This window comes from Melozone crissalis, unplaced genomic scaffold (assembly GCF_028551555.1).
Source record: "Melozone crissalis strain CALT ecotype California unplaced genomic scaffold, PUWL_Pcris_2 ptg000064l_1, whole genome shotgun sequence".
In the NCBI taxonomy this organism is placed as follows: Eukaryota; Metazoa; Chordata; class Aves; order Passeriformes; family Passerellidae; genus Melozone; species Melozone crissalis.
In genome coordinates, this window is record NW_026535842.1 from 581254 (window position 1) to 608789 (window position 27536).

At 46.0% G+C, this 27536-nt stretch overlaps 2 protein-coding genes across 2 annotated transcripts; both read right to left on the bottom strand.

Annotated features, from left to right (window-relative positions):
• Window positions 1–31: 31 nt before the first annotated feature.
• LOC128945403 (gastrokine-1-like) lies at window positions 32–6454 on the bottom strand. Its single transcript, XM_054289154.1, has 9 exons — window positions 6368–6454; window positions 6037–6147; window positions 5095–5233; window positions 4083–4150; window positions 1610–1663; window positions 1329–1469; window positions 1096–1206; window positions 466–601; window positions 32–120 (listed from the first exon to the last, which is right to left on the bottom strand). Exons 1-9 carry the CDS (start codon window positions 6452–6454, stop codon window positions 32–34), a joined length of 936 nt encoding a protein of 311 aa, XP_054145129.1.
• Window positions 6455–6920: 466 nt separating this feature from the next.
• LOC128945405 (uncharacterized) lies at window positions 6921–25536 on the bottom strand. The gene is made up of 42 exons (XM_054289155.1): window positions 25525–25536; window positions 25030–25083; window positions 24457–24597; window positions 24127–24237; window positions 23811–23949; window positions 22887–22987; window positions 22255–22431; window positions 21936–22046; window positions 21301–21439; window positions 20801–20889; window positions 20515–20685; window positions 20187–20297; window positions 19553–19691; window positions 19050–19138; window positions 18763–18894; window positions 18435–18545; window positions 17975–18113; window positions 17472–17560; window positions 17184–17315; window positions 16856–16966; window positions 16396–16534; window positions 15893–15981; window positions 15606–15737; window positions 15278–15388; window positions 14818–14956; window positions 14311–14399; window positions 14024–14155; window positions 13696–13806; window positions 13062–13200; window positions 12569–12657; window positions 12031–12183; window positions 11701–11811; window positions 11061–11199; window positions 10552–10640; window positions 10265–10396; window positions 9937–10047; window positions 9297–9435; window positions 8794–8882; window positions 8526–8672; window positions 8198–8308; window positions 7563–7701; window positions 6921–7039 (listed from the first exon to the last, which is right to left on the bottom strand). The coding sequence occupies exons 1-42, from the start codon at window positions 25534–25536 to the stop codon at window positions 6921–6923; spliced, it is 4947 nt and encodes a 1648-aa protein (XP_054145130.1).
• Between the last annotated feature and the right edge of the window lie 2000 nt (window positions 25537–27536).

The window sequence follows — 27536 nt, forward strand, 5'->3', positions numbered from 1 at the left end:
GGTTTGGGCAGCAGCTCAGGAAAGGCAGGATTTACACAAAGTTATCGTTGTGGCAGTAGGTGAGCGCCAAATATTGGAGGACATCGAGCTTGAGGCACGATCCAAGATTGAATTGGGGTCCTACAAACACAGGGAAAGAAACCAATTACCATGAGACAGAGATGCTGTTAGGTGCTCTGGGTCAAGCCCAGACAGAGGCGCTTACAAACACCCTTTTTATTGCCTGGGCATTTCAGGGGGCCCAAAACACTCTGAGCCCAAAATTAAGCCCCATTAAGCTGTAAGGGTTTGGTTTGGGTCATTTTTGGGGGCTGTGACCCCACCCTGGTCCAGTCCTGATTGCAGAGATGTCAAACCCTTTGTACAAGTGCTGAAGCCCCTGGGTGCTGTGGGTTCTGAGGTGCAAGAGCAGCAATTGGGCATTGAACAAATGTTCAGAGACACAATTCCTCTGCTTGCACTCACCCTGAACTTCATAGGCCACATAAGTTGAGAGCCCTGTGCACGTGGAGAAGATGTCTGGTCCATAAGATTCCAGGTCGCGGATGGCTCTCCTGATGAGGGTGAATGTGATCTCCTTGCTAGGGGGTCTTGGGTGCCTCTGGTTCTAAAGAGCAAACACCAGCACTCAGCAAGATCAGTGCCCTGCTCTGCTTAACCCCAGGCATGCTCCTCGTTTTAGTTGTTATAAACAATAGATATCATTATTACTACTACTACTACTATTATTATTAATATTATTATTATTACTGATATTAATATTGGTTTTATATTATATTATATTATATTATTATTATAATATTAATAATAATAATAATAGTAGTAGTAGTAGTAAACAATGTGATAAGAATAATCTAACTGAGCTACAACACTGGCCAAACACGTAAACCCTCCACTGGAAGCACCTGAACAAGGGTATTCCAATTTTCAAGAGGTGAAAGTTACATTGTTGTAAAATCTCATTGAAATTGATAAAACTATCTAATTAACGGTGTGACAAATCTGGTCTTTAAAGTATGTGTTACTTTTGGAAATAGCAAGGTTTGACTTTGCATTAAGTACAACTTTCCAATAACTGTTCCTTTTCAATCTCACCCTGAGGTCTGCAGCCAGCTGGGGAAGTGCATCAAAGCTGGGCATCTCTGTTCTGTTCATTATGGAAATGTAGCAAGCTCTCTCTGGCAGCACTTTGGTGGCCATAAAGCCCTGTAAAATAAAATTATTGACCACGTGGAATTTAATCATTAATATTGGAATTTCATATCTATTAAAAAGCAGTTTTTACTGAATGTTTGAGCTGCTCTGAACAAGCCCCTCCCTGCACTCACTGTGTCATAGTTCCAGATGGTTTTCCAGTACTCATGGTTGGTCTTCTGCTCAATACTTGCCACCAGCCATTTCCTATTGATGGTCATAATTTGGTAGCCTCCACTAATGGAGATTTTCTTGCTTATTTCAGTCTGCTGGTGCTAGAAAAACAAATGAAAGAGCACTTGGGCTTTCAAGTGATTATCTCCCCAAGGCTTTAGAAAAATGAAAGGTTCAAGGAGATCTCTGAAGCAGGGAAGAGAGAAAGAGCAGCATTGTGGAATCGTTCATTTGTACTCACATTATCAGCAAGGGCTGGATTCAGGACGAGTCCTAGAAGGACTGCAGTCCAAATCTGAAATCAAAAACAAATACAAAATGTAACTGCAGCTCTGGCTGACAAATCTGGTCATGGGAGTCCTCCTTGCCTTTTCCTAATCTGATGTTCAAGGGTCCTCCTTGGATCCTTTTTTTGCTTTCAACCTGGGATTGCATCAGTGCCCCAAAGGGAAGCACCCTTGCTTTACCCCAGGGGCTGAGCTGCTCCTTCTGGAGGAGCACGATGTCCCCAGAGAAAGCCTCGGTGCCCCAGAGAGGCAGGAGCCCTTCTGAGAGATAAAGGAATGGGTTTGAATCAAAGTTTCAGTTCATAAGGAAGAAAAGCATGCATACTTACAGAGAGATGCATCCTGACTGCAGAGCTGATGCTGCTGAAGGCAGAATAAGTGATGTGAGCCTCCCACCTTTTATTTGTTTTCAGAATTAGGTGTGGAAGGGCTGAATGTTGCAATAAAATTATTTTGTCGTTTGTTTCCCTGCTGCATGTCCTTGATAATTATTTCCTGGTGTAACTACTTGATCAATATCGGGATTTTACTTTTGGAAATTTTGATCTGCTGGAGTCTGATGATTATGAGGTAGGAATCTGTTGGTAGGAAAAAAGAATAAATAGGTTTTATTGCCTCCTCCAGCAATGCCACGTGTATGATGTTTCTCCTGCTCAGGCATAACCCCAGTGCCAGAGTGGTGTGAACTTCCATTGTGGTGCTCCTGGGAGCTTTTCTCGATCTTCCAAATTCTGGGATAGATTAAAGGAGGTGAGGATTTAGCTTTGTGGATTCCCAGCAGTGTTTCTCTCAATAAAGCACTGGCTGCAGCGGCCAGGTTTTGGGGGATTGTTGCCCTTGGAGATCAGCTTAAAGGGGAGATGGTTTGTGGCCTCAGAGGGGCGGCTGGGAAGCCCAGCTGGGAGCCCTCAGTGGTTTTGTGTCAGGCTGTACATCCAGGCTTTGCCCCAGCCTGGTTTTCAGCTGCTCTGGGAGCTCTGAGAGGCAAACGTGGGAGTGACGCCGCTTCTGTCAGGAGCATTGGTTCCCTGACCCAGGCAGGGAACAAGGGACAATCACTCAGCCCTGACAGCCTGGGAACATGGTCTACCTGGATCACAGCCTGGGTGGAACGGGGCCATTGTCACCCAATGGGACAGGCCAGGGTGGAAATCTCCTGGCAATGAAGGACAACCATCTCCTGACCCCATCAACAGCAGAGCCAAGGGGCCCTTTGAGCTGCCCTGCACTGCACTGGGCTCCTCAAGCCTCTCCTGTGGACTGGGATGTGTCCTGCAGCTCACAAAGCCTCAGGTTTGCAGTCAAAATCTGATTTCCTGAAGGCTGGGCTGGAATCCCCCGCTCCTGGAGACTCAACCCTCACCCACTGAGACATGCAAAGGCATTTGACCCCTTCCAGTGAACTCAGGGAAATTTTTAACAGGTCCCTTTGCACACACAGATAGAGATGCAAACAGCTCTGGGCCTGTGTGGGTGCATGAGCAGTGATTAGGGTATGAATGTTGCTATCTAGAATCTATATTTCAGTCTTTGTTGTAACTGTAGTAAACACCATTGAATCACCTTGTAAATGAGTCAGTGTTTAAATGCTCTTAAACCCTTTGCACCCTCACCCTTTGCAGCCCTGGGCTCTGTGTGTGCCATTCTGAAGGGATTTTAATTTGATTTTCCTTTGCAGGTCTCATCTGTGCAGTAAGCAGTAGACCAACCCTTGCCACTGAATTCTGTTAACTTCCACAAACTGATGTTGAAACCTGCTGCTAATTGATGTGCACTCTTGCTTTTTATACATAATATCCCAAAGTTAAATCTGAAAATGGGTTTGCCTTATTGGCAGGTGCCCTGTGTTCACAGAAGCATGACGAGTTTCCTGGGGAAGTGCTCTGATAAGAGGAGGCTTTGATACCTGCCTGATTGAATTCATGGCATACAGGGAGGTGAGAGAAAAGTGCTCATGGTAAGCTCAGTGTACTGAGCAGCCACTTTTAAATGGAAAAACAATGATCATCAGAAGCAGAGCAGAGATTCCCAGTAAACTTGCAGTGATGCTTTGTGCCAGGGTGCACCAGATTATGGACTAAGGGCTGATTTGAGCCTGGCAGAACCTGAGGGATGTGGCATGGCTGGTGCTGGCACTAAAGACAGATTTGTATTCGCCTGGATAACCTGGGGCATCCTGCCATTTCTGTTAGAGAAAAGGAAATAATCGTGATTGTAAAGATTTGAGCAACAGGAATCCCAACCTTGTTCTACTCCTAGTTGTTCTAGGAGTAGAACAACTCTGTAAATCCCACAAAGGAGATTCCCCTTCCCCTAAAAAAGGCAAATTCAATGCTTTGCCCTGCTTTCTTTCTGCCTTTTGTGCCACCTGAATCAAGGTTCTTAATGGGAGGCATCTTTCTCTGAACAGGGAAGGAAGGTCCTAACTGTGAATGCCTTGTTTGTACCATCCACACCCTCGGGCTTGCCCAGCTCTTTGTGTCCTGTGTTAGGAGCTGGCAATGAAAAGAGCATTTGAAGGGCTCAAATGGGGTAGAAGGGAGACAGTAAAAATATGTTTGTGGAGGGGTTCTTAGATTAAAAAGGGTAGAGTAATGAGAAACAAGCTGGAGTTAATACATAATGAAGGACTTTATTTGAAAGTTGCGGTCACCAGTTGATGTGTGTCAGCATCTAAATCCCCCAGGCCATCTCTCAAAGGAGACGTGAGGGAAGAATTGCATCAGGGTTTGCCTTGGGCAGCAGCTCAGATCCTCTGTTCTTGATTGAAGGAAGATAAGGTTTTCAGGCCTTGATATTTCCTCCACAATAATTCAGATCCACAAGTTTGAGAACATCAAGAGAGATACATGATCCCTGGTTCAGTTGAGGTCCTAAACAAACAACACCAAAAATATTTTAAAAAAAAGAGGCACTGGCTAAGATGATTTTAAGTGCTCTGTGCATTCACTGACAGCCCTTAAACCTGGCACATTGCACTTGCCTTTTCAATCCCATTGAGCCCTTTCAGCTGCCAAAGCAACCTTAAAGCAAAGCAAGCACTGAGGACGTGGAATTACTGCTAAGCCAGAATGCAGCAGCTGGAGCCTGAGCTGCAGAATGTTTTCCAAAGGAGGGTTGGAGACCATCAGCTTGGAGAGAGGCTCAGAGTACTTGGATGGTGCCTGAGGATTAACTGCTCTGAGTATAAGAATTACTTGAATATATTTCAAAAGAATATTGGCTTTGAGCTCAATAGAAGAACTTCTGTGATTAAGAAACTGACACAGATTCAGTAGATTCATACACATCTCCATAATAAGAGCTGTCCTTCTACAAGGATGCATGTTCGTTGCTTACTTTGTGTCAGTCTCAAGGTGGAAAAGCAGCAACTGTGCATTGTTCATTCCCCAAGGGAAACAAATGCCAGGTCTGTTAGAATTCCTTTGCTTGTACTCACCATGAACCTCATAAGCCATGTAGGTGGTGAGCCCTCTGCACATAGCAAAGACCTCTGCTCCATAGGAGCTGAGGTTGCTGACCAATCCGTTGGTGACAAAGGTGATCTTCCTGGTGGGTCTTCCCAGGCCAACCTGGTTCTAAACAAAATCCAGCATTCAGCAGGGTCAGTGCCAGGATTGGTTCCTGCTGGGGCTGTTCCTTGCTCAGGAAGGATGACTCAGGGCTGGGTATTTCAGTCCCAACTGATTTTAGGGACAACTTTCAGGGGCACCTGGGCTGTCAGCTGGCAGAAGAAGTCTCCTCCTAATTCCTTTCTGCCCTACAGGCCTTCCTGCTATTGAAAATGTAGTTTTTTTACAGACTCAGCTCTCAGATTTCAAGGGAAGCTTCAGCTTTTAGCAAAGGTGAATCTGCTGAATGCTGAGATAATTTGTATAATGTCTGTGCTAATGCGAATGGCTGAACTTAAACATGGTGTATAGTCCTCTTCAAAAAGTTTGAAAGCTTACTAAAGCATTTTTTCTATAAAATTGAAATATTTTTTCTTCCTCAATTAGATATTCTGAAGAAAAATATTTTTCTAGACTTTGAGAAAGAGACTTTCTGAAACATACTTAGCAAAGAATTTAAAGTCTGGGTTACTAAGGTAGCATCAAATGTCAATTGAAATAATGATTTGAATAATTGTAAAAATAACCTAACTAATCTGAGACTTGGACTCAAAATAAACCTGCACTAAAGGCATCCAAATGAGAATATTGTAATTTCTGAAAGCCTTTGAATGATGTATCTGAAAAATATCACTGAAAACAACCATTAAAATGGCTTTTAATTTACCATTTGGTTAAGAGGGTTTTGAAAACAGCAGTGCTTTAGGCAAAAAAAAAGGAATTTCAAATACAGCACAATGTTCCAAGCAACTGCTGACTTTGAATCTTACCTTGTTGTCTGCAGCAAACCTGACAAGAGCATCAAAGGTGGGCATCTCACTCCTGTTCATGGTGGAAATGTAGCACGTTCTCTCTTGCACCAGTTTGGTTGCAATGATGCCCTGCAAAAATAAAACTTACTGAGCACTTGCAGTTTGGTTTTCCACCCAAAAAGAGGGGATAGACTCTGACTCACAAGAGTAAAAAATGCTGAGAGGTTCCACCCCTAATCCTGGACTCAGGATGGTGACAATACAGAAACATGCCCTGTCCCTGGGCCAGCTGTGCCAGCAGCCAGGCTCCCAGCAGAGCTTCTGAAGGAGCCCCCTCCCTGCCACTCACCGTGTTGTAGTTCCAGATGGTTTTCCAGGAGAACTGCTCGCTCCTTTGCTGGAAAATCACCTCATGGGTTTGACTGCTGAGGGTCATGTTTTGGAAAACACAGGCACCAGAGAAATGGCAGTTGTGACCTGGAATCTGCTGAGACTGAAAAGCCAAGAGAAAGCAGATGTTTCACCTTTGAAGGGAGACAGTGATGTCCCCAAAGCTTCTGGGAAATCCCTGCTGCCCCCTGGGAAGTGCTGGCACTGCCCTCAGTCTTTTCCAAAGGACCCAGAATCAAGGGTGCAAGCATTCCTTTTGAAGCATTCTGTGAATCGTTGCTGCATCTGACAGCTGCCGTCTGGTGCCTTTAGAGGTTGATGCATGCTAGAGCACTGGCCAGAGGCAATCCATGGTTACATTCCTGAACAGAAACCTCTGCTGACCCATTGCTCTGTTCCAGCATTGGCCCCTCAGCAGGAACTTCTCAAAAGTGGAGATGTCAGGCAAGAAGGGCATCAGGGTTGGCTCTGAGCAGCTTTGAGCCCCCAAATTGGTTCAAGAAAGGGAAGGGCTAAGGTTTTCTCACCTGTCCATTGCCATGGAAATTACCACTGCAGTAATGCAGGTCCACAACTTGCAGGACATCCAGGGTAATGCATGATCCCAGATTCACCTGGGGTCCTTGCACACCTGGAAAAGAAAAGAAAAAACACCATGAGGTGGTGCCAAAGACATTGACTGACCTTCTACAGGATAGTGGTGGTGTTGCCCAGAGCCAACCAGGTTCTGAAGAATTGCTGTTCTGGGAATGTTTGATCTGTATGAGGGACAGATTCTCTTGGAGTGCCTAAAGAGCACTGGCTCTGTGACTCAGCCAGGGATGCTCACCAAGACCTGCTCTTGAACACCCCTAGGGATTTCCTGTGCAGAAATTTGGGCTCTATTGCACTTTGTTCTGAGAGTCCCAATGGCTGGGCATTGCATGGTGAGGTTGCTGCCAGTTCATGGGCCCAGACTCATTAAGATTACTAGAAAGGAGCTGTAGGGTTTGGTTTGGGTCATTTATGGGGGCTGTTGAACCCTGTGTGCAACTGCTGAAGCCCCTGGCTTCTGTCTGACTTGAGGTGGAAATGTAGCAATTGTGCGTTGGTGATTCCTCAGGAGAGAAAAATTCCAGGTCACTCAGAGACACAATTCCTTGGCTTGCACTCACCATGAACTTCATAAGTCATGTAGGTGGTGAGCCCACTGCACATAGCAAAGACATCTGATCCATAAGACCTCAGGTTGTTCACCAATGCACTGGCAACAAAGGTGATCTTCTTGGTAGGTCTTCCGAAACCAATATGATTCTAAACACGAAATTACAGCAATTAGCGAGATAAGTGTCACAGCTGTTTCCTGCTAGGCATATTCCCCAGGGGAAAGGCTGTGGAACAGGGAGATGCTCTCTCACACCCCAAAGGAAAAGGGAGTCTGGCCAAGAGCAGCTACAACACCAAGCTCTGAGCTGACCAATGCAGTTTGGTACTGAAATGTCTTTGAAGGACTTTGAGATATTGGAATGCCAAGGGAATTAATGCCCTTGAAGGGCTCCTCATGGATAGCCTTGGCCCAGCAAGCTGCAAAGCTCAACCTCATCCTCAGAAAAAGTGGAGATGAGAAAGAGAATGGTGCAGCCCCTTTCTTCTTCCAGCAAAGCATTCCTCTGAAAAAATCCCACTAGTGTTGAGAGAAAGAAAATCCTGCCACTTGTGACAACATTCTCCTGTCCAGAAGGAAAAAGCAAATGAAAAATGGGGCAGTGAACTCCAGGATCAGGCATCTGCTACACCTTGGGAACCTTACCTTGCTCTCTTCTGCCAGGTGAGCCAGGTTGTCAAAGCGAGGCATCTCATTTCTGTTCATGGTGGAAATGTAACAGGCATTCTCTTGAGTGACTTTGGTTACAATGACACCCTGTGAAATAAGGTTATTGAGAACATGCACTTTAATCTTTCAAGCCTTAGGATTGTAAAAAACCTTTCTTAAAACCGGAAGAAGTGCAGGAAATTTCTACTTGAAACTGTGCGCTCAAAATGGTCAGAATAAGGAAACAATCACCATCCCTGGGCCAGCTGTACCAGCAGCCAGACTCCTTGGATGCTTTTGAAGGAGCCCCCTCCCTGCCACTCACCGTGTTGTAGTTCCAGATGGTTTTCCAGGACCCGCTGAAGCTCCTTTGCTCAATGACGGCCACACGCCATTGCCTGTTGATGGTCACAATTTGGGAGTTGCCACCAATGATGACTTGAGTGTTGTTGAAGATGCCACCTGGAATCTGCTGAGACTGAAAAGCCAAGGGAAAGCAGATATTTAGCCTTTGAAGAAAGGCAGTGATGTCCTCAGAGCAACTAAACCCCCTCCCATTTGGTTTAAGAAAGGTAAGGGTCAGGTTTTCTCACCTGATCATTGCCATTGCCTGTGCAGTACTTGAGATCCACAACTCCCAGGACATCAAGGGTAATGCAGGATCCCAGATTGACTTGGACTCCTTGGGAAGCAAGAAAGGAAGAAACAAAACCCCATGAGCTGATGCCTGAGACCTTGGCTGCCATTGAAATCATCAGTCAGCTCTGACCTGAAGGACAGCACTTCTTAGGGAGACACATTTCATTGACTGGGAATTACAGGGGAGCTCAGTGTCAGCTGAAACAATCTACGCCCCAAAATTCAGCCTTCTTAAGCTTCCAGGGAAGGAACTGCAAGGATTTGGTTTGGGTCATTTATGGGGGCTGTGACCCCACCGTGTTCCAGTCCTGATTTGCTAAGATGCTGAACCTTTTGTACAACTGCTGAAGCCCCTGGTTTCTGCCTGATTCAAAGTGGGAAAACACCAATTGTGCATCGGTCATTCCCCAAGGGAAACAAATGCCAGGTCTGTTAGAATTCCTTTGTTTGCACTTACCATGAACTTCATAAGTCATGTAGGTGGTGAGTCCACTGCACATAGAGAAGACATCTGATCCATAAGACCTGAGGTTGCTGACCAATCCATTGGTGACAAAGGTGATCTCTTTGGTAGGTCTTGGAACAAGAAACTGGTTCTAAACATCAAACACCAGCATTTGGCAAGATCAGAGCTGGGATCTGGTCCCTGCTAGGCATATTCCCTAGGGGAAAGGCTGAGGAATAGGGAGATGCTCTCTTGTGCCACAGAGGGAAAGGGATTGTGGCCAAGAGCAGCAGCCATGCAAAGTTCTGAGCTGAGCAATGCAGTTTGGTACTGAATAATCTCTGTAGGAATTTGAGAATTTGCATGTCAGGAGTATCAAGGCCCATAAATGGCTCCTCAGAGAAAGGCTGTGGCAAGCAAACTGCAGAGCTCAACATCGTCAGAGAAAGTGGAGATGAGGAAGGGAATGGTGCAGAAACTTTCAAGTTTCAGCAAAGCATTTCTCTGAAAAAATCCCAAGCCCCACTAGTGTTGAGAGAAAGAAAATCCAGCCACTTGTGCCCACATTCTCCTCTCCAGAAGGAAAAAGCACACGAGGAATTGGGCCAATGAACTCCAGGGTCAGGACTAGGCTACTCCTTGGGAACCTTACCCTGCTCAATTCTGCCAGGTGAACCAGGTTGTCAAAGCGAGGAATCTCATTTCTGTTCATGGTGGAAATGTAGCAGGCATTCTGCTGAGTGACTTTGGTTACAATGATGCCCTGGAAAATAAAGTTATTGAGAACATGCACTTTAGTCTTTCAAGCCTTGGGACTGTAAAAAACCTTCCTTAAAACCAGAAGAAGTGCAGGAAATTTCTACTTGAAATTGTGAGCTCAAAATAGTCAAAATAAGGAAACAATCACCATCCCTGGGCCAGCTGTACCAGCAGCCAGACGCCTTGGATGCTTTTGAAGGAGCCCCCTCCGTGCCACTCACTGTGTTGTAGTTCCAGATGGTTTTCCAGGACTTGCTGAAGCTCCTTTGCTCAATGACGGCCACACGCCATTGCCTGTTGATGGTCACAATTTGGGACTGGCCACCAATGATGACGACATGTGTTTGGCTGCCCTGTGTGTTGTTGAAGATGCCACCAGGAATCTGCTGAGACTGAAAAGCCAAGGGAAAGCAGATATTTAGCCTTTGAAGAAAGGCAGTGATGTCCTCAGAGCATCTGAAGCCCCCTCCCATTTGGTTCAAGAAATGTAAGGGTCAGGTTTTCTCACCTGATCATTGCCATTGCCTGTGCAGTATTTCAGATCCACGACTCTCAGGACATCCAGGGTAATGCAGGATCCCAGATTGACTTGGACTCCTTGGGAAGCAAGAAAGGAAGAAACAAAACCCCATGAGCTGATGCCTGAGACCTTGGCTGCCATTGAAATCGTCAGTCAGCTCTGACCTGAAGGACAGCACTTCTTAGGGCAATGCTTTTCCTTGACTGGGAATTACAGGGGAGCTCAGTGTCACCTGAAATACTCTGGGCCCAAATTTAAGCCTCGTTACGCTTCCTGGGAAGGAGCTGTAAGGGTATGGTTTGGTTCAATAATCAGGGGCTGTGACCCCACCCTGTTCCAATCCTGATCTGCAAAGATGTTGAACCCTTTGTGCAACTGCTGAAGCCCCTGGTTTCTGTGGGTTTTGAGGTGGAAGGGCAGCAACTATCCATTGGTCATTCCCCAAGGGAAACAAATGCCAAGTCACTTAGAGACAGAATTCCTTTGTTTGCACTTACCATGAACTTCGTAAGTCATGTAGGTGGTGAGTCCACTGCACATAGAGAAGACATCTGATCCATAGGACCTGAGGTTGCTGACCAATCCATTGGTGACAAAGGTGATCTTCTTGGTAGGTCTTCCAAGACCAAACTGGTTCTAAACATCAAATACCCGCATGCAGCAAGGTCAGAGCTGGGATCTGGTCCCTGCTAGGCATATTCCCTAGGGGAAAGGCTGAGAAATACAGAGGTGCTCTCTCACACTCCAGAGGAAAGGGAGTCTGGCCAAGAGCAGCTGCAACAGCAAGTTCTGAGCTGACCAATGCAGTTTGGTACTGAAATGTCTGTGAAGAAATTTGAGATCTTGGCATGCCAAGAGAATGAAAGCCCTTGAAGGGCTTCTCAGTGAAAGGCTTTGCCCAGGAATCTGCAGAGCTCAAGATTCTCAGACGAATTTGAACTTGGGGACGGAATATTGCAGCCCCTTTATTTTTTCAGCAAAGCATTCTTATGAAAAATTTCCAAGCCCCACTACTGTTGAGAGGAAGAAAATACTGCCACATGTGAAAATCTTGCCCTCTCCTGCAGATGCAATCACATGAAGATATTTCCCAGTTAAATCCAGGGTCAGGACTTTGTTACCCCTTGGGAACCTTACCTTGCTCTCTTGTGCCAGGTGAGCCAGGTTATCATAGAGGGGCATCTCATTTCTGTTCATGGTGGAAATGTAGCAGGCATTCTGCTGAGTGACTTTGGTTACAATGATGCCCTGGGAAATGAAAATATTAATAAATCGCTCTTCAGTCTTTCATTCATTGGAATTGGAGAAAACCCTCTGTTAAAACAGAAACAATTACCAAGCATTCCTATCACAAATTGTGCACTCAACTTAGCCAGAAAAAGGAAACAATCCCCATCCCTCTGCCAGTTCTATTAGGAACCAGTCTCCTCCTATGCTTTGTGAACAAGTCCCCTCCCTGCCACTCACCGTGTTGTAGTTCCAGATGGTTTTCCAGGACCCAATGCCAGCCTTTTTCTCAATGATGGCCACACGCCATTGCCTGTTGATGGTCACAATCTGGGACTGGCCACCAATGATGACGAGGTGTGAGTTGCCCTCACCACCGGGAATCTGCTGAGACTGAAAACCAAAGGAGAGAAGATGTTCTACCTTTGAACGGAGACACTGATATCCCCAAAGCTTCTGAAAAATCCCTGCTACAATGGAAAAAGTTCTGTCCTCTGGGAAATGCCTTCCCTGCACTCAATCTTTTTTAAAGGACCCAGAATCAAGGCTGTGGTGCTGGGCAGAGGGTCTAAGGAGAACTGGCCACAGTTAATCCGTGCTCAAGCTCCCGGATGGAATCCTGTTCTGACCGATTTTTTGTTTCAGTATCTGATCCCTTGAGCAGGAACCTCTCAAGAGAGGAGATGCCAGGCAAGAAGGGCATCAGGGTTGGCTTTGGGCAGCAGCTCAGGTTCTCCTTCCCATTTGGTTCAAGTAGGTAAGGGTCACGTTTTCTCACCTGTCCATTGCCATTGCCAGTGCAGTATTTCAGATCCACGACTCTCAGGACATCGAGGGTAATGCAGGATCCCAGATTGACTTGGTGTCCTTGCAAAGCAAGAAAGGAAGAAACAAAACCCCATGAGCGAATGCCTGAGACCTGGGCTGCCATTGAAATCATCAGTCAGCTCTGACTGAAGGACAGCTGGTGACATTTAGAGTGACAGTTTTACTGACTGGGCATTACAGGGGAGCTCAGTGTCACCTGAAAAACTCTGGCCCCAAAATTAAACCTCCTAAAGCTTTCTGGAAATGAGCTCTGAGGATCATTTATGGGGGCTGTTACCCCACCCTGTTCCAGTCCAGATCCGCAAAGATCCTGAACCCTTTGTACAACTGCTGAAGCCCCTGGTTTCTGGCTGAATCAAGGTGAGAGAACACCAATTGTGCATTGGTCATTCCCCAAGGAAAACAAATGCCAGGTCTGTCAGAATTCCTTTGCTTGTACTCACCATGAACTTCATAAGCCATGTAGGTGGTGAGTCCACTGCACATAGAGAAGACATCTGATCCATAAGACCTGAGATTGCTGACCAATCCATTGGTGACAAAGGTGATCTTCTTGGTAGGTCTTCCAAGACCAAACTGGTTCTAAACAAAAAACAGAATTCAGCAGGATCAGTGCTGGGATGTGGTTGTGGCTGGGCACATTCCCAAGGGGAAAGCCTGAACAATAGGGAGATGCTCTCTCGCATCCCAAAGGGAAAGGGATTGTGGCCCAGAGCAGCAGCCATGCAAAGTTCTGAGCTGACCAATACATTTTGTATTGAAAGGCCTGCAAAGGTCTTTAAGGTCCTGGCATGCAAAAGAATTAAGGAACTCATAGAGCTACTCAGCGAAAGTGTTTTCAGCAAACTGCAGAGCTCAATGTTCTCAGGGAATTTAGAACTCGGTAAAGGTAATGTGCAACCCTTTTCCTCTTTCAGCAAAGCATTCCTCTGAAAAAATCCCAAGCCCCATTAGTGTTCAGAGAAAGAAAATCCAGCTACTTGTGACCAACTCATCCTGTCCATAAGGTGAAAGCACATGAAGAAATGGATCAATGAACTCAAGGGGAAGGACTCTGCTGCTCCTTGGGAACCTTACCTTGCTCTCTTCTGCCAGCTGGGCCAGATTATTGAAGCTGAGCATCTCATTCCTGTTCATGATGGAAATGTAGCAGGTGTTCTGTTGAGTGACTTTGGTTGCAATGATGCCCTGTGAAATGAAATTATTGAGTACTTGGATTTCATTTTTTCATGTCCTGATATTGGAGAAAACTCTTTGTTAGAACAGAAGAGCAGGCTAAGAGTTCCTACCCAAAATTTTGCACTCAATACAGTCAGAATAAGGAAACAAGCCCCATCACTGGGACAGCTCTACCTGCTGCCAGTCTCCTCATTTGTTTTTTGAACAAGTCACCCATGCCACTCACTGTGTTGTAGTTCCAGATGGTTTTCCAGGACCCACTGATGCTCGTTTGTTCAATGATTGCCACACGCCATTGCCTGTTGATGGTCACAATTTGGGAGTGGCCACCAATGATGACGACATGTGTTTGGCTGCCCTGTGTGTTGTTGAAGATGCCACCAGGAATCTGCTGAGACTGAAAAGCCAAGGGAAAGCAGATATTTAGCCTTTGAAGAAAGGCAGTGATGTCCTCAGAGCATCTGAAGCCCCCTCCCATTTGGTTTAAGAAAGGTAAGGGTCAGGTTTTCTCACCTGATCATTGCCATTGCCTGTGCAGTATTTCAGATCCACGACTCCAAGGACATCCAGGGTAATGCAGGATCCCAGATTGACTTGGACTCCTTGGGAAGCAAGAATGGAAGAAACAAAACCCCATGAGCTGATGCCTGAGACCTTGGCTGCCATTTAAATCATCAGTCAGGTCTGACCTGAAGGACAGCTCGCGACACTTAGGGAGACACATTTTATTGCCTGGGCATTACAGGGGAGCCCAGTGGCAGCTGAAACACTCTACACCCAAAATTAAGTCTCCGTTAAGATTCTGGAAAGGAACTGCAAGGCTTTGGTTTGAGTCATTTACAGGGGACTGTTACCCCACCCTGTTCCAGTCCTGATCTGCAAAGATCCTGAACCCTTTGTACAATTGCTGAAGCCCCTGGTTTCTCTCTGAATCAATGTGGAAGAACACCAATTGTGCATTGGTCATTCCTTAGGGCAAACAAATGCCAGGTCTGTTAGAATTCCTTTGCTTGCACTCACCATGAACTTCATAAGTCATGTAAGTGGTGAGTCCACTGCACATAGAGAAGACATCTGATCCATAAGACCTGAGGTTGCTGACCAATCCATTGGTGACAAAGGTGATCTTCTTGGTAGGTCTTCCAAGACCAAACTGGTTCTAAACAAAAAACAGCATTCAGCAGGATCAGTGCAGGGATGTGGTTGTGGCTCACATTCCCTCTGGCAAAGGCTGAGGAATAAGGAGATAGCTTCACAGCTCAATGTTCTTAGGGAAATCCGAAATCAGAAAAGGAATGTGCAACCCTTTTCCTCTGTCAGCAAAGCATTCCTATGGAAAATTCCCAAGCGCACATACTGTTCAGAGAAAGAACATCCAGCCACTTGTGACCAACTCATCCTGTCCATAAGATAAAAGCACAGGAAGAAATGGATCAATGAACTCCCAAGTCAAGGCTCTGGTACTCCTTGGGAACCTTACCTTGGTCTCTTCTGCCAGGTGCACCAGATTATTGAAGCTGAGCATCTCATTCCTGTTCATGATGGAAATGTAGCAGGTGTTCTGTTGAGTGACTTTGGTTGCAATGATACCCTGTAAAATGAAATCATTGAGTACTTGGATTTCATTTTTTCATGTCCTGATACTGGAGAAAACCCTTTGTGAGAACAGAAGAGCAGGCCAAGAGTTCCTACCCAAAATTTTGCACTCGATACAGTCAGAATAAGGAAACAAGCCCCATCACTGGGACAGCTCTACCTGCTGCCAGTCTCCTCATTTGTTTTTTGAACAAGTCACCCATGCCACTCACCGTGTTGTAGTTCCAGATGGTTTTCCAGGACCCACTGATGCTCGTTTGTTCAATGATTGCCACACGCCATTGCCTGTTGATGGTCACAATTTGGGAGTGGCCACCAATGATGACGACATGTGTTTGGCTGCCCTGTGTGTTGTTGAAGATGCCACCAGGAATCTGCTGAGACTGAAAAGCCAAGGGAAAGCAGATATTTAGCCTTTGAAGAAAGGCAGTGATGTCCTCAGAGCATCTGAAGCCCCCTCCCATTTGGTTTAAGAAAGGTAAGGGTCAGGTTTTCTCACCTGATCATTGCCATTGCCTGTGCAGTATTTCAGATCCACGACTCCAAGGACATCCAGGGTAATGCAGGATCCCAGATTGACTTGGACTCCTTGGGAAGCAAGAAAGGAAGAAACAAAACCCCATGAGCTGATGCCTGAGACCTTGGCTGCCATTGAAATCGTCAGTCAGCTCTGACCTGAAGTACAACAGTTCTTAGGGAGACACATTTTATTGCCTGGGCATTACAGGGGAGCTCAGTGTCAGCTGAAACAATCTACGCCCCAAAATTCAGCCTCCTTAAGCTTCCTGGGAAGGAGCTGAAAGGGTTTGCTTTGGGTCATTTATGGGGATTTTGACCCCACCCTGTTCCAGTCCTGATCTGCAAAGATCCTGAACCCTTTGTACAATTGCTGAAACCCCTGGTTTCTCTCTGAATCAATGTGGAAGAACACCAGTTGTGCATTGGTCATTCACCAAGGGAAACAAATGCCAGGTCTGTTAGAATTCCTTGGCTTGCACTCACCGTGAACTTCATAAGTCATGTAAGTGGTGAGTCCACTGCACATAGAGAAGACATCTGATCCATAAGACATGAGGTTGCTGACCAATCCATTGGTGACAAAGGTGATCTTCCTGGTAGGTCTTCCAAGACCAAACTGGTTCTAAACAAAAAACAGCATTCAGCAGGATCAGTGCAGGGTTGTGGTTGTGGCTCACATTCCCTAGGGCAAAGGTTGAGGAATAAGGAGATAGCTTCACAGCTCAATGTTCTCAGGGAAATCCGAAATCAGAAAAGGAATGTGCAACCCTTTTCCTCTGTCAGCAAAGCATTCCTATGGAAAATTCCCAAGCGCACATACTGTTCAGAGAAAGAACATCCAGCCACTTGTGACCAACTCATCCTGTCCAGAAGTTGAAAGCACATGAAGAAATGGATCAATGAACTCCCAAGTCAAGGCTCTGGTACTCCTTGGGAACCTTACCTTGGTCTCTTCTGCCAGGTGCACCAGATTATTGAAGCTGAGCATCTCATTCCTGTTCATGATGGAAATGTAGCAGGTGTTCTGTTGAGTGACTTTGGTTGCAATGATACCCTGTAAAATGAAATCATTGAGTACTTGGATTTCATTTTTTCATGTCCTGATATTGGAGAAAACCCTTTGTGAGAACAGAAGAGGAGACCAAGAGTTCCTACCCAAAATTTTGCACTCGATACAGTCAGAATAAGGAAACAAGCCCCATCACTGGGACAGCTCTACCTGCTGCCAGTCTCCTCATTTGTGTTTTGAACAAGTCACCCATGCCACTCACTGTGTTGTAGTTCCAGATGGTTTTCCAGGACCCACTGATGCTCGTTTGTTCAATGATTGCCACACGCCATTGCCTGTTGATGGTCACAATTTGGGAGTGGCCACCAATGATGACGACATGTGTTTGGCTGCCCTGTGTGTTGTTGAAGATGCCACCAGGAATCTGCTGAGACTGAAAAGCCAAGGGAAAGCAGATATTTAGCCTTTGAAAAAAGACAGTGATGTCCCCAAAGCATCTGAAGCCCCCTCCCAATTTGGTTTAAGAAAGGTAAGGGTCAGGTTTTCTCACCTGATCATTGCCATTGCCTGTGCAGTATTTCAGATCCACGACTCCCAGGACATCCAGGGTAATGCAGGATCCCAGATTGACTTGGACTCCTTGGGAAGCAAGAATGGAAGAAACAAAACCCCATGAGCTGATGCCTGAGACCTTGGCTGCCATTGAAATCGTCAGTCAGCTCTGACCTGAAGTACAACAGTTCTTAGGGAGACATATTTTATTGCCTGGGCATTACAGGGGAGCTCAGTGTCAGCTGAAACAATCTACGCCCCAAAATTCAGCCTCCTTAAGCTTCCTGGGAAGGAGCTGAAAGGGTTTGCTTTGGGTCATTTATGGGGATTGTGAATCCACCGTGTTCCAGTCCTGATCTGCAAAGATCCTGAACCCTTTGTGCAATTGCTGAAGCCCCTGGTTTCTCTCTGAATCAATGTGGAAGAACACCAGTTGTGCATTGGTGATTCCTTAGGGCAAACAAATGCCAGGTCTGTTAGAATTCCTTGGCTTGCACTCACCGTGAACTTCATAAGTCATGTAAGTGGTGAGTCCACTGCACATAGAGAAGACATCTGATCCATAAGACCTGAGGTTGCTGACCAATCCATTGGTGACAAAGGTGATCTTCTTGGTAGGTCTTCCAAGACCAAACTGGTTCTAAACAAAAAACAGCATTCAGCAGGATCAGTGCAGGGTTGTGGTTGTGGCTCACATTCCCTAGGGCAAAGGCTGAGGAATAAGGAGATAGCTTCACAGCTCAATGTTCTCAGGGAAATCCGAAATCAGAAAAGGAATGTGCAACCCTTTTCCTCTTTCAGCAAAGCATTCCTATGGAAAATTCCCAAGCGCACATACTGTTCAGAGAAAGAATATCCAGCCACTTGTGACCAACTCATCCTGTCCAGAAGTTGAAAGCACATGAAGAAATGGATCAATGAACTCCCAAGTCAAGGCTCTGGTACTCCTTGGGAACCTTACCTTGGTCTCTTCTGCCAGGTGCACCAGATTATTGAAGCTGAGCATCTCATTCCTGTTCATGATGGAAATGTAGCAGGTGTTCTGTTGAGTGACTTTGGTTGCAATGATACCCTGTAAAATGAAATCATTGAGTACTTGGATTTCATTTTTTCATGTCCTGATATTGGAGAAAACCCTTTGTGAGAACAGAAGAGCAGGCCAAGAGTTCCTACCCAAAATTTTGCACTCGATACAGTCAGAATAAGGAAACAAGCCCCATCACTGGGACAGCTCTACCTGCTGCCAGTCTCCTCATTTGTGTTTTGAACAAGTCACGCATGCCACTCACTGTGTTGTAGTTCCAGATGGTTTTCCAGGACCCACTGATGCTCGTTTGTTCAATGATTGCCACACGCCATTGCCTGTTGATGGTCACAATTTGGGACTGGCCACCAATGATGACGACATGTGTTTGGCTGCCCTGTGTGTTGTTGAAGATGCCACCAGGAATCTGCTGAGACTGAAAAGCCAAGGAAAAGCAGATATTTAGCCTTTGAAGAAAGGCAGTGATGTCCTCAGAGCATCTGAAGCCCCCTCCCATTTGGTTTAAGAAAGGTAAGGGTCAGGTTTTCTCACCTGATCATTGCCATTGCCTGTGCAGTATTTCAGATCCACGACTCCAAGGACATCCAGGGTAATGCAGGATCCCAGGTTGGCTTGGACTCCTTGGGAAGCAAGAATGGAAGAAACAAAACCCCATGAGCTGATGCCTGAGACCTTGGCTGCCATTGAAATCGTCAGTCAGCTCTGACCTGAAGTACAACAGTTCTTAGGGAGACACATTTTATTGCCTGGGCATTACAGGGGAGCTCAGTGTCAGCTGAAACAATCTACGCCCCAAAATTCAGCCTCCTTAAGCTTCCTGGGAAGGAGCTGAAAGGGTTTGCTTTGGGTCATTTATGGGGATTGTGAATCCACCGTGTTCCAGTCCTGATCTGCAAAGATCCTGAACCCTTTGTACAATTGCTGAAGCCCCTGGTTTCTCTCTGAATCAATGTGGAAGAACACCAGTTGTGCATTGGTCATTCACCAAGGGAAACAAATGCCAGGTCTGTTAGAATTCCTTTGCTTGCACTCACCATGAACTTCATAAGTCATGTAAGTGGTGAGTCCACTGCACATAGAGAAGACATCTGATCCATAAGACCTGAGGTTGCTGACCAATCCATTGGTGACAAAGGTGATCTTCCTGGTAGGTCTTCCAAGACCAAACTGGTTCTAAACAAAAAACAGCATTCAGCAGGATCAGTGCTGGGATGTGGTTGTGGCTGGGCACATTCCCCAGGGGAAAGCCTGAGCAATAGGGAGATGCTCTCTCACCTCCTAAAGGGAAAGGGATTGTGGCCCAGAGCAGCAGCCATGCAAAGTTCTGAGCTGACCAATGCATTTTGTATTGAAAGGCCTGCAAAGGTCTTTAAAATCCTGGCATGCCAAAAGAATTAAGGACCTCATAGAGCGGCTCAGAGAAAGTGTTTTAAGCAAGCTCCACAGCTCAATGTTCTCAGGGAAATCCAAAATCCGAATAAGAATGTGTAACCCTTTTCCTCTTTCAGCAAAGCATTCCTATGGAACATTCCCAAACCTACACACTGTTCAGACAAAGAAAATCCAGGCACTTGTGACCAACTCATCCTGTCAGGAAGGCGAGAGCACATGAAGAAATGGATCAGTGAACTCCAGGGGCAGGACTCTGCTTCCCCTTGGGGACCTTACCTTGCTCTCTTCTGCCAGGTGAGCCAGATTCTCAAAGCTGGGCATCTCATTCCTGTTCATGATGGAAATGTAGCAGGCGTTCTGCTGAGTGACTTTACTTGCAATGACGCCCTGTGAAATGAAATCATTGAGTACTTGGATTTCATTTTTTCATGTCCTGATATTGGAAAAAACCCTTTGTTAGAACAGAAGAGCAGGCCAAGAGTTCCTACCCAAAATTTTGCACTCAATACGGTCAGAATAAGGAAACAAGCCCCATCACTGGGACAGCTCTGCCTGCTGCCAGTCTCCTCATTTGTTTTTTGAACAAGTCACCCATGCCACTCACCGTGTTGTAGTTCCAGATGGTTTTCCAGGACCCACTGATGCTCGTTTGTTCAATGATTGCCACACGCCATTGCCTGTTGATTGTCACAATTTGGGACTGGCCACCAATGATGACGACATGTGTTTGGCTGCCCTGCGTGTTGTTGAAGATGCCACCAGGAATCTGCTGAGACTGAAAAGCCAAGGGAAAGCAGATATTTAGCCTTTGAAGGAAGGCAGTGATGTCCTCAGAGCATCTGAAGCCCTCCCAATTTGGTTCAAGAAAGGTAAGGGTCAGGTTTTCTCACCTGATCATTGCCATAGCCAGTGCAGTACTTGAAATCCACGACTCCAAGGACATCCAGGGTAATGCAGGATCCCAGATTGGCTTGGACTCCTTGGGAAGCAAGAAAGGAAGAAACAAAACCCCATGAGCTGATGCCTGAGACCGGGGCTGCCATTGAAATCATCAGTCAGCTCTGACCTGAAGGACAGCACTTCTTAGGGAAACATTTTTATTGACTGGGCATACAGGGGAGTCCAGTGTCACCTGAAACAATCTACACCCCAAAATTAAGCCTCTTTAAGCTTCCTGGGAAGGAGCTGAAAGGGTTGGTTTGGGTCATTTATGGGGATTGTGACTCCACCGTGTTCCAGTCCTGATTTGCTAAGAGGTTGAACTACTTGTGCAACTCCTGAAGCCCCTGGTTTCTGCCTGAATCAAGGTGGGAAAACACCAATTGTGCATTGCTCATTCCCCAAGGGAAACAAATGCCAGGTCTGTTAGAATTCCTTGGCTTGCACTCACCGTGAACTTCATAAGTCATGTAAGTGGTGAGTCCACTGCACATAGAGAAGACATCTGATCCATAAGACCTGAGGTTGCTGACCAATCCATTGGTGACAAAGGTGATCTTCTTGGTAGGTCTTCCAAGACCAAACTGGTTCTAAACAAAAAACAGCATTCAGCAGGATCAGTGCTGGGATGTGGTTGTGGCTGGGCACATTCCCCAGGGGAAAGCCTGAGCAATAGGGAGATGCTCTCTCGCACCTCAGAGGGAAAGGGAGTCTGGCCAAGAGCAGCAGCCATGCAAAGTTCTGAGCTGACCAATATAGTTTGGTATTGAAAAGCCTGTGAGGGACTTTAAGATCCTGACATGCCAAAAGAATTAAGGACCTCATAGAGCTGCTCAGAGGAATTGTTTTCAGCAAGCTCCATAGCTCAATGTTCTCAGGGAATTTAGAACTCGGTAAGGTAATGTGCAACTCTTTTCCTCTTTCAGCAAAGCATTCGTCTGAAAAAATTCCAAGCCCCATTAGTGTTCAGAGAAAGAAAATCCAGCCACTTGTGACCAACTGATCCTGTCCAGAAGGTAAAAGCACAGGAAGAAATGGATCAATGAACTCCAGGGGCAGGACTCTGCTACTCCTTTGGTACCTTACCTTGCTCTCTTCTGCCAGGCGGGCCAGATTATTGAAGCTGGGCATCTCATTTCTGTTCATGATGGAAATGTAGCAAGTGTTCTGTTGAATGACTTTGGTTGCAATGATACCCTGTAAAATAAAATTATTTAGCATTCTCACTTCCTTCTTTCAAGCCTTGGCATTGAAAAAACCCCTTTGTTAAAAGAGGAATGATTGCTGGGATTTCCTACCCAAAATTTTGCACTCAATGTGGTTCGAATAAGGAAACAAGCCCTGTGCCATGGGCCAGCTCTACCTGCAGGCAGTGTCTTGTGAACAAGTCACCCATGCCACTCACCGTGTTGTAGTTCCAGATGGTTCTCCAGGACCCAGTGAAGCTCCTTTGCTCAATGATTGCCACACGCCATTGCCTGTTGATGGTCACAATTTGGGAGCGGCCACCAATGATGACTTGAGTGTTGTTGAAAATGTTGCCCTGCGTGTTGTTGAAGATGCCACCAGGAATCTGCTGAGACTGAAAAGCCAAGGGAAGGAAGACATTTCATCATTGAACGGAGACACTGATGTCCCCAAAACTTCTTAAAAATCCCTGCTTCTATGGAACAAGTTCAACCCCCAGGAAGCCTCAATTTTTTCCAAAGGACCCAGAATCAAGCTTTGGCAGTGGGCAGAGGCTCTGAAAATTCTTTTCATGGATTCAGTGATTCATTGCTGCGTCTGACAACTGTCATCAGGCGGCTTTAAATGCTGATGTGTGCAAGAGCACTGGCTATAGTAAATCCTTTCTCAAAGGTCTTGGATGGAAATCTCTGCTGCCCCATTGCTCTCTTTCACCATCTGCACCCTCAAAAAGGAACCTCTCAAAAGAGGAGATTCCAGGCAAGAAGGACAACAGGGCTGGCTTTGGGCAGCAGCTCTGGAAACTCCAGCATTTAATACATGAAAAGGAAAGGGCTAAGGTTTTCTCACCGGGATATTGCCATTCCAGTTGCCATTGCCACCACAGTAATCCAGCTCCACAATTCTCAGAACATCCAGGGTAATGCATGATCCCAGATTCACCTGGGGTCCTTGCAAATCTGGAAAAGAAAAGACAAAACCCCATGAGCTGATGCCTAAGATATTGATTGACCTTCTACAGGAGGATGGTGGTGTTGCTCAGAGCCAGCCAGGTTCTGAAGAATTGCTGTTCTGGGAATGCTTGAGTTATATGAGGGACAGATTCTCTTGGAGTGCCTAAAGAGCACTGGCTCTGTGACTCAGCCAGGGATGCTCACCAAGACCTGCTCTTGAACACCCTTAGGGATTTCCTGTGCAGAAATTTGGGCTCTATTGCACTTTGTTCTGAGAGTCCCAATGGCTGGGCATTGCATGGTGAGGTTGCTGCCGATCCATGGGCCCAGTCACATGGGCTGTGACATTCTGGAAGAATCCTACCATGTGTAGTTCATTAAACTCTGGGGAATGGGATCATTGTCCATGGGGAAAACTTACAGGGGAGGAAGCCACTTGGTTTAGCACAAGGCTTTGGTGCCTGCCTGGATCAACTCAGCAAGCTTTGTTCTGAAGGACAGCAGTTCTTAGGTCAACCCTTTTTCTTGTCTGGGTATTTCAGGGCAGTGCAGAGTGAGCCAAAACACCGGGCCCAAATTTATACCCCACTAAGCTTGCTGGAGAGGAGCTGTAAGGGTTTAGTTTGGATCATTTATGGGGGTTGTGACCCCACCCTGTTCCAGTCTTGATCTGCCAAGGTGCCAAACCCTTTGTACAACTGCTGAAGCCCTTGGTTTCTGTCTGGCCCAAAGTGGAAGAGCAGCATCTGTGCCTGAGTCATGCCCCAGGAGACAAAAAGGCCGGGTCAGTAACACTCAGAATTGCCATGCTTGCACTCACTGTGAACTTCGGTAGCCATGTAGGTGGTGAGTCCACTGCACATAGCTGAGATTTCTATTCCATAGGAGCTGAGGTTGTTGACCAGTCCATTGGTGACAAAGGTGATCTTCTTGCTAGGTCTTCCAAGACCCATCTGGTTCTAAACAGAAAATACCAACATTCAGCAAGATAATACAGAATAATGTAACTGCAAAATATTACCAAAAGTCTCAGCAATAAAATGTCTTATTATTTACCCATTGGTTAAGAAGGCTTGTAAAATAGTCTCAGACAAAAAAAATGAATATCAACTACAGTAAGATATTTTGAATCTTACCCCATTCTGTGAAGCCATGTGGGCCAGATTCTCAAAGCTGGGCATCTCATTTCTGTTCATGACAGAAATGTAGCAGGTGTTCTGTTGCACCAATTTGGTTGCAATGATACCCTGTAAGAAAAAGTTATTAATCACTTGCAATTCAGTTTTTTAAGTCTTGGGACTGGAGAAAATCCTTTGTTAAAACAGGAACAAATGCCAAGGGTTGCTGCTCCAGATCATGGGCTCCAGATGTACAGAATAAGGAAACAATCCCCATTCCTGGGCCAGCTCTACCAGGAGCCAGTCTCCTCACGTGCTTTGTGAACAAGCCTCCTCCCTGCCACTCACCGTGTTGTAGTTCCAGACGGTTTTCCATGAGAACTGGTTGCTCCTTTGTTCAATAACCACCACACGTGTCAGACTACTGAGAGTCAGATTTTGGAAAACACCACCAACAGAGACCTGGCAGTTGTTGCCTGACTGCTGAGACTGAAAAGCCAAGGGGAAGAAGATGTTTAGTCTGAAGGGAGGCAGTGATGTCCCCACAGTGTTAGAAAAATCCCTGCTACATTGGAAGGGCTGCTCTCTGCTAAGTGCCATCACAATCTGTGGTTGGCCACTAGTGATGGGGACCTCGGTTTCTACCCCGAGGATGACTTGCTGATTTTCAATTATTTGCTGAGACTCAATTAAAAAATGAGACATTTTTAGATTTTCAAGCTAGTCAGTGATCTCCTAAAATTTTAACAAAAATCTTTGCTAGACTAGAATAAGTTCTACCACATAGAGAGTGCCAGAGTTTCATCTGTCAGAGAAGATTTCAATTTGTTTCCTCCAAAGGGGTGGTGAAAGAAAAAGGATATCTCATGAAGCAGGGAACATAGAAAGAGCAGCATTGTGGAATTGTTCATTTGTACTCACATAATCAGCAAGGGCTGGAGTCAGGATGAGTCCTAGAAGGACTGCAGTCCAAATCTGAAATAAAAATCAAATGCAAAAGTGTAACTGCAGCTCTGGCTGACAAATCTGGTCATGAGAATCCTCCTTTTCTTTTCCTAATCTGATGTTCAAGGGTCCTCCTTAGATCCCTTTTTTGCTTTCAATCTGGGATTGCATCAAAGGGAGGCACCCTTGCTTTACCCCAGGCTGCTCAAAGTAGACACATTTTACACTTGCTCTTTCAAGAGCTGAACCTCAAGTTGTTTCTCAGAGCTGTGCAGGCACACACAGGTATTTCACAAGAGTGAGGAGAAAGCTTTTCCATTTCTTCTGCTCTGGCATTACAGGGAAGGGGTTGATGCCCTAGTGCAGTGCTCAAGTGGTGCAAAAGCATTGACAATAAGCCCTTCTGAGAGATAAAGGAATGGGTTTGAATCAAAGTTTCAGTTCATAAGGAAGAAAAGCATGCATACTTACAGAGAGATGCATCCTGACTGCAGAGCTGATGCTGCTGCAAGTAGGAAGAACAATGTGAGCCCTCCACCTTTTATATGTTTTCAGAATTAGGTGTGGAAGGAGTGAATGTTGCAATAAAATTATTTTGTGATTTGTATCCCTGCTGCATTTCACTGAAAATTATTTCCTGCTGTAACTACTTGATAAACACGGGGATTATACTTCTGCAAATTTCGACTTGATAATTATCAGATAAACCTCCATTTCTAGTAAAATATTAAATATGCTTTGCAGTAACTTTCTGACATGTACTAATTACTTCTGAAACTTTACATCAAACTTACAATCAGAGATAGCCTTGGCTTTAAGCAAACAAAAAAACCCGCTTTCACTTAGTCTGAATAAATAAAAGCCTTTACACTTTCCAAATTGCACTTCATGTTCTTTGTAACCATAGAACCCACAAAAACACGTGCCCCAAGTACAACATGGCCACTGAAGACTGTTTTACCAGAATCACAGAGAACCCACAAGAATCATCAGGTCCAGCTCCTGGGCCTGAACAAGAACAGTCCCCAGGAGTCCCACCTGGGAATATTGTCCAAACACTCCTTTGTGGGGGAATAGAATGTGAGAAAATAAAGATAGTGCAGAAGGTAATCTCACCCCTGAGGAGTTGCAGCTGTACTAATTACCAGAGATTAGGAGCAGGCCTGCCCTTAACAGGCCACACTGTGCCCAATGAGGATGAGTGCTATAAAAGAGGGGGTTAGCTGGGTAAGGAGGGAGCTGGGGATTGTTGCTTGTGTTGTGAAGAGAGCTGCAGGTCATTGCCTGTGCAGAAGAAGGAGTCAGTGCTGTGAGGAGCTGTCCATGAGAAATCACTGAGGAGGTATGGGACTTTTGCAATACAATGACAACACTCCTTGAGCTCCATCTGGCTTGGTCCTGTGACAGCTTTTCTGGGAGCCTGTTCCAGCTCCCAAGCACCCTCTGGGTGAAGAACATTTTTCTAATATCCAACCTAAACCTCCCCTGACCCAGCCCCAGCCATTCCCTTGGGTCATGTCACTCATTACAGACAGGAGAGATGGGAGATCTCCTTCTCCATAGCTCCTTGGAGGATGTTAAAGAGCTCCATCTCCCCTCTGCCTCCTCCACCAGATACCCTCAGTTGTTCCTGCCATGGCTTCTCCTTGAAGCTGTCCTCATAGCCCAATGCCAAGTTTTCAGTTTCATTCTGTGAGCATCCCAGCTCTATGGCACCGAAACTACTCAGCTGCAACCCAGTTTTAAAATGCAGTATGGCTAGGTGTGGGGGATTATGCATAAAAATAAGGTTTAAATGCTGTTGTGCATGCAGTATGAAATTGAATGCTTGTCTCAGTTTCACTATGTGAATCAGCACGCCTGAAGCGGTATTTTTGACACGTACAGCTACACCAAACGGGCATTACATACGACAGGCTGCTTTATAAGCAGCAGCGCCGGTGTGGATTTATGAGAGGTGAACTGTGCTTTCCCTCCCTCGCTGCTGCCCGACGAGAAACACCGAGAAAACACCTATGCTGCCCGCACGGAATTCACCCTTTGCTCAAGGAATAAACCCTCGTGCTTTTGCTGCAGTGTGGGATGGCCTGAGGGAGCAGGGCTGAGGCAGCGTCGGGCCATGAGGGGAGCGGAAAAAGGGCGGGAAAGGCCCTCAGAGGCAGGGACGCCTCAGCGGACCTGGCAGAGTATCGCTGGCACGTTTATGTCCTTGCAGCTTGGTTATTTTACAATTCTTAAGGTAAATTTTACTCACTAGAGCGGCGCTGGCACATTTATGTTGTTGTAGCTTGGTTAATTTACAATTCTTGAGGTAATGGGGCGGTGTGGGGAGGAGATGAGCATGGGTGGGAGGAAAAAGGGCAGGAAAGGCCCTCAGAGGCGACGGCACCTCAGCGGACGCAGCAGAGCGTTGCTGGCACGTTTATGTCCTTGCAGCTTGGTTATTTTACAATTCTTGAGGTAAATTTTACTCACAAGATGGG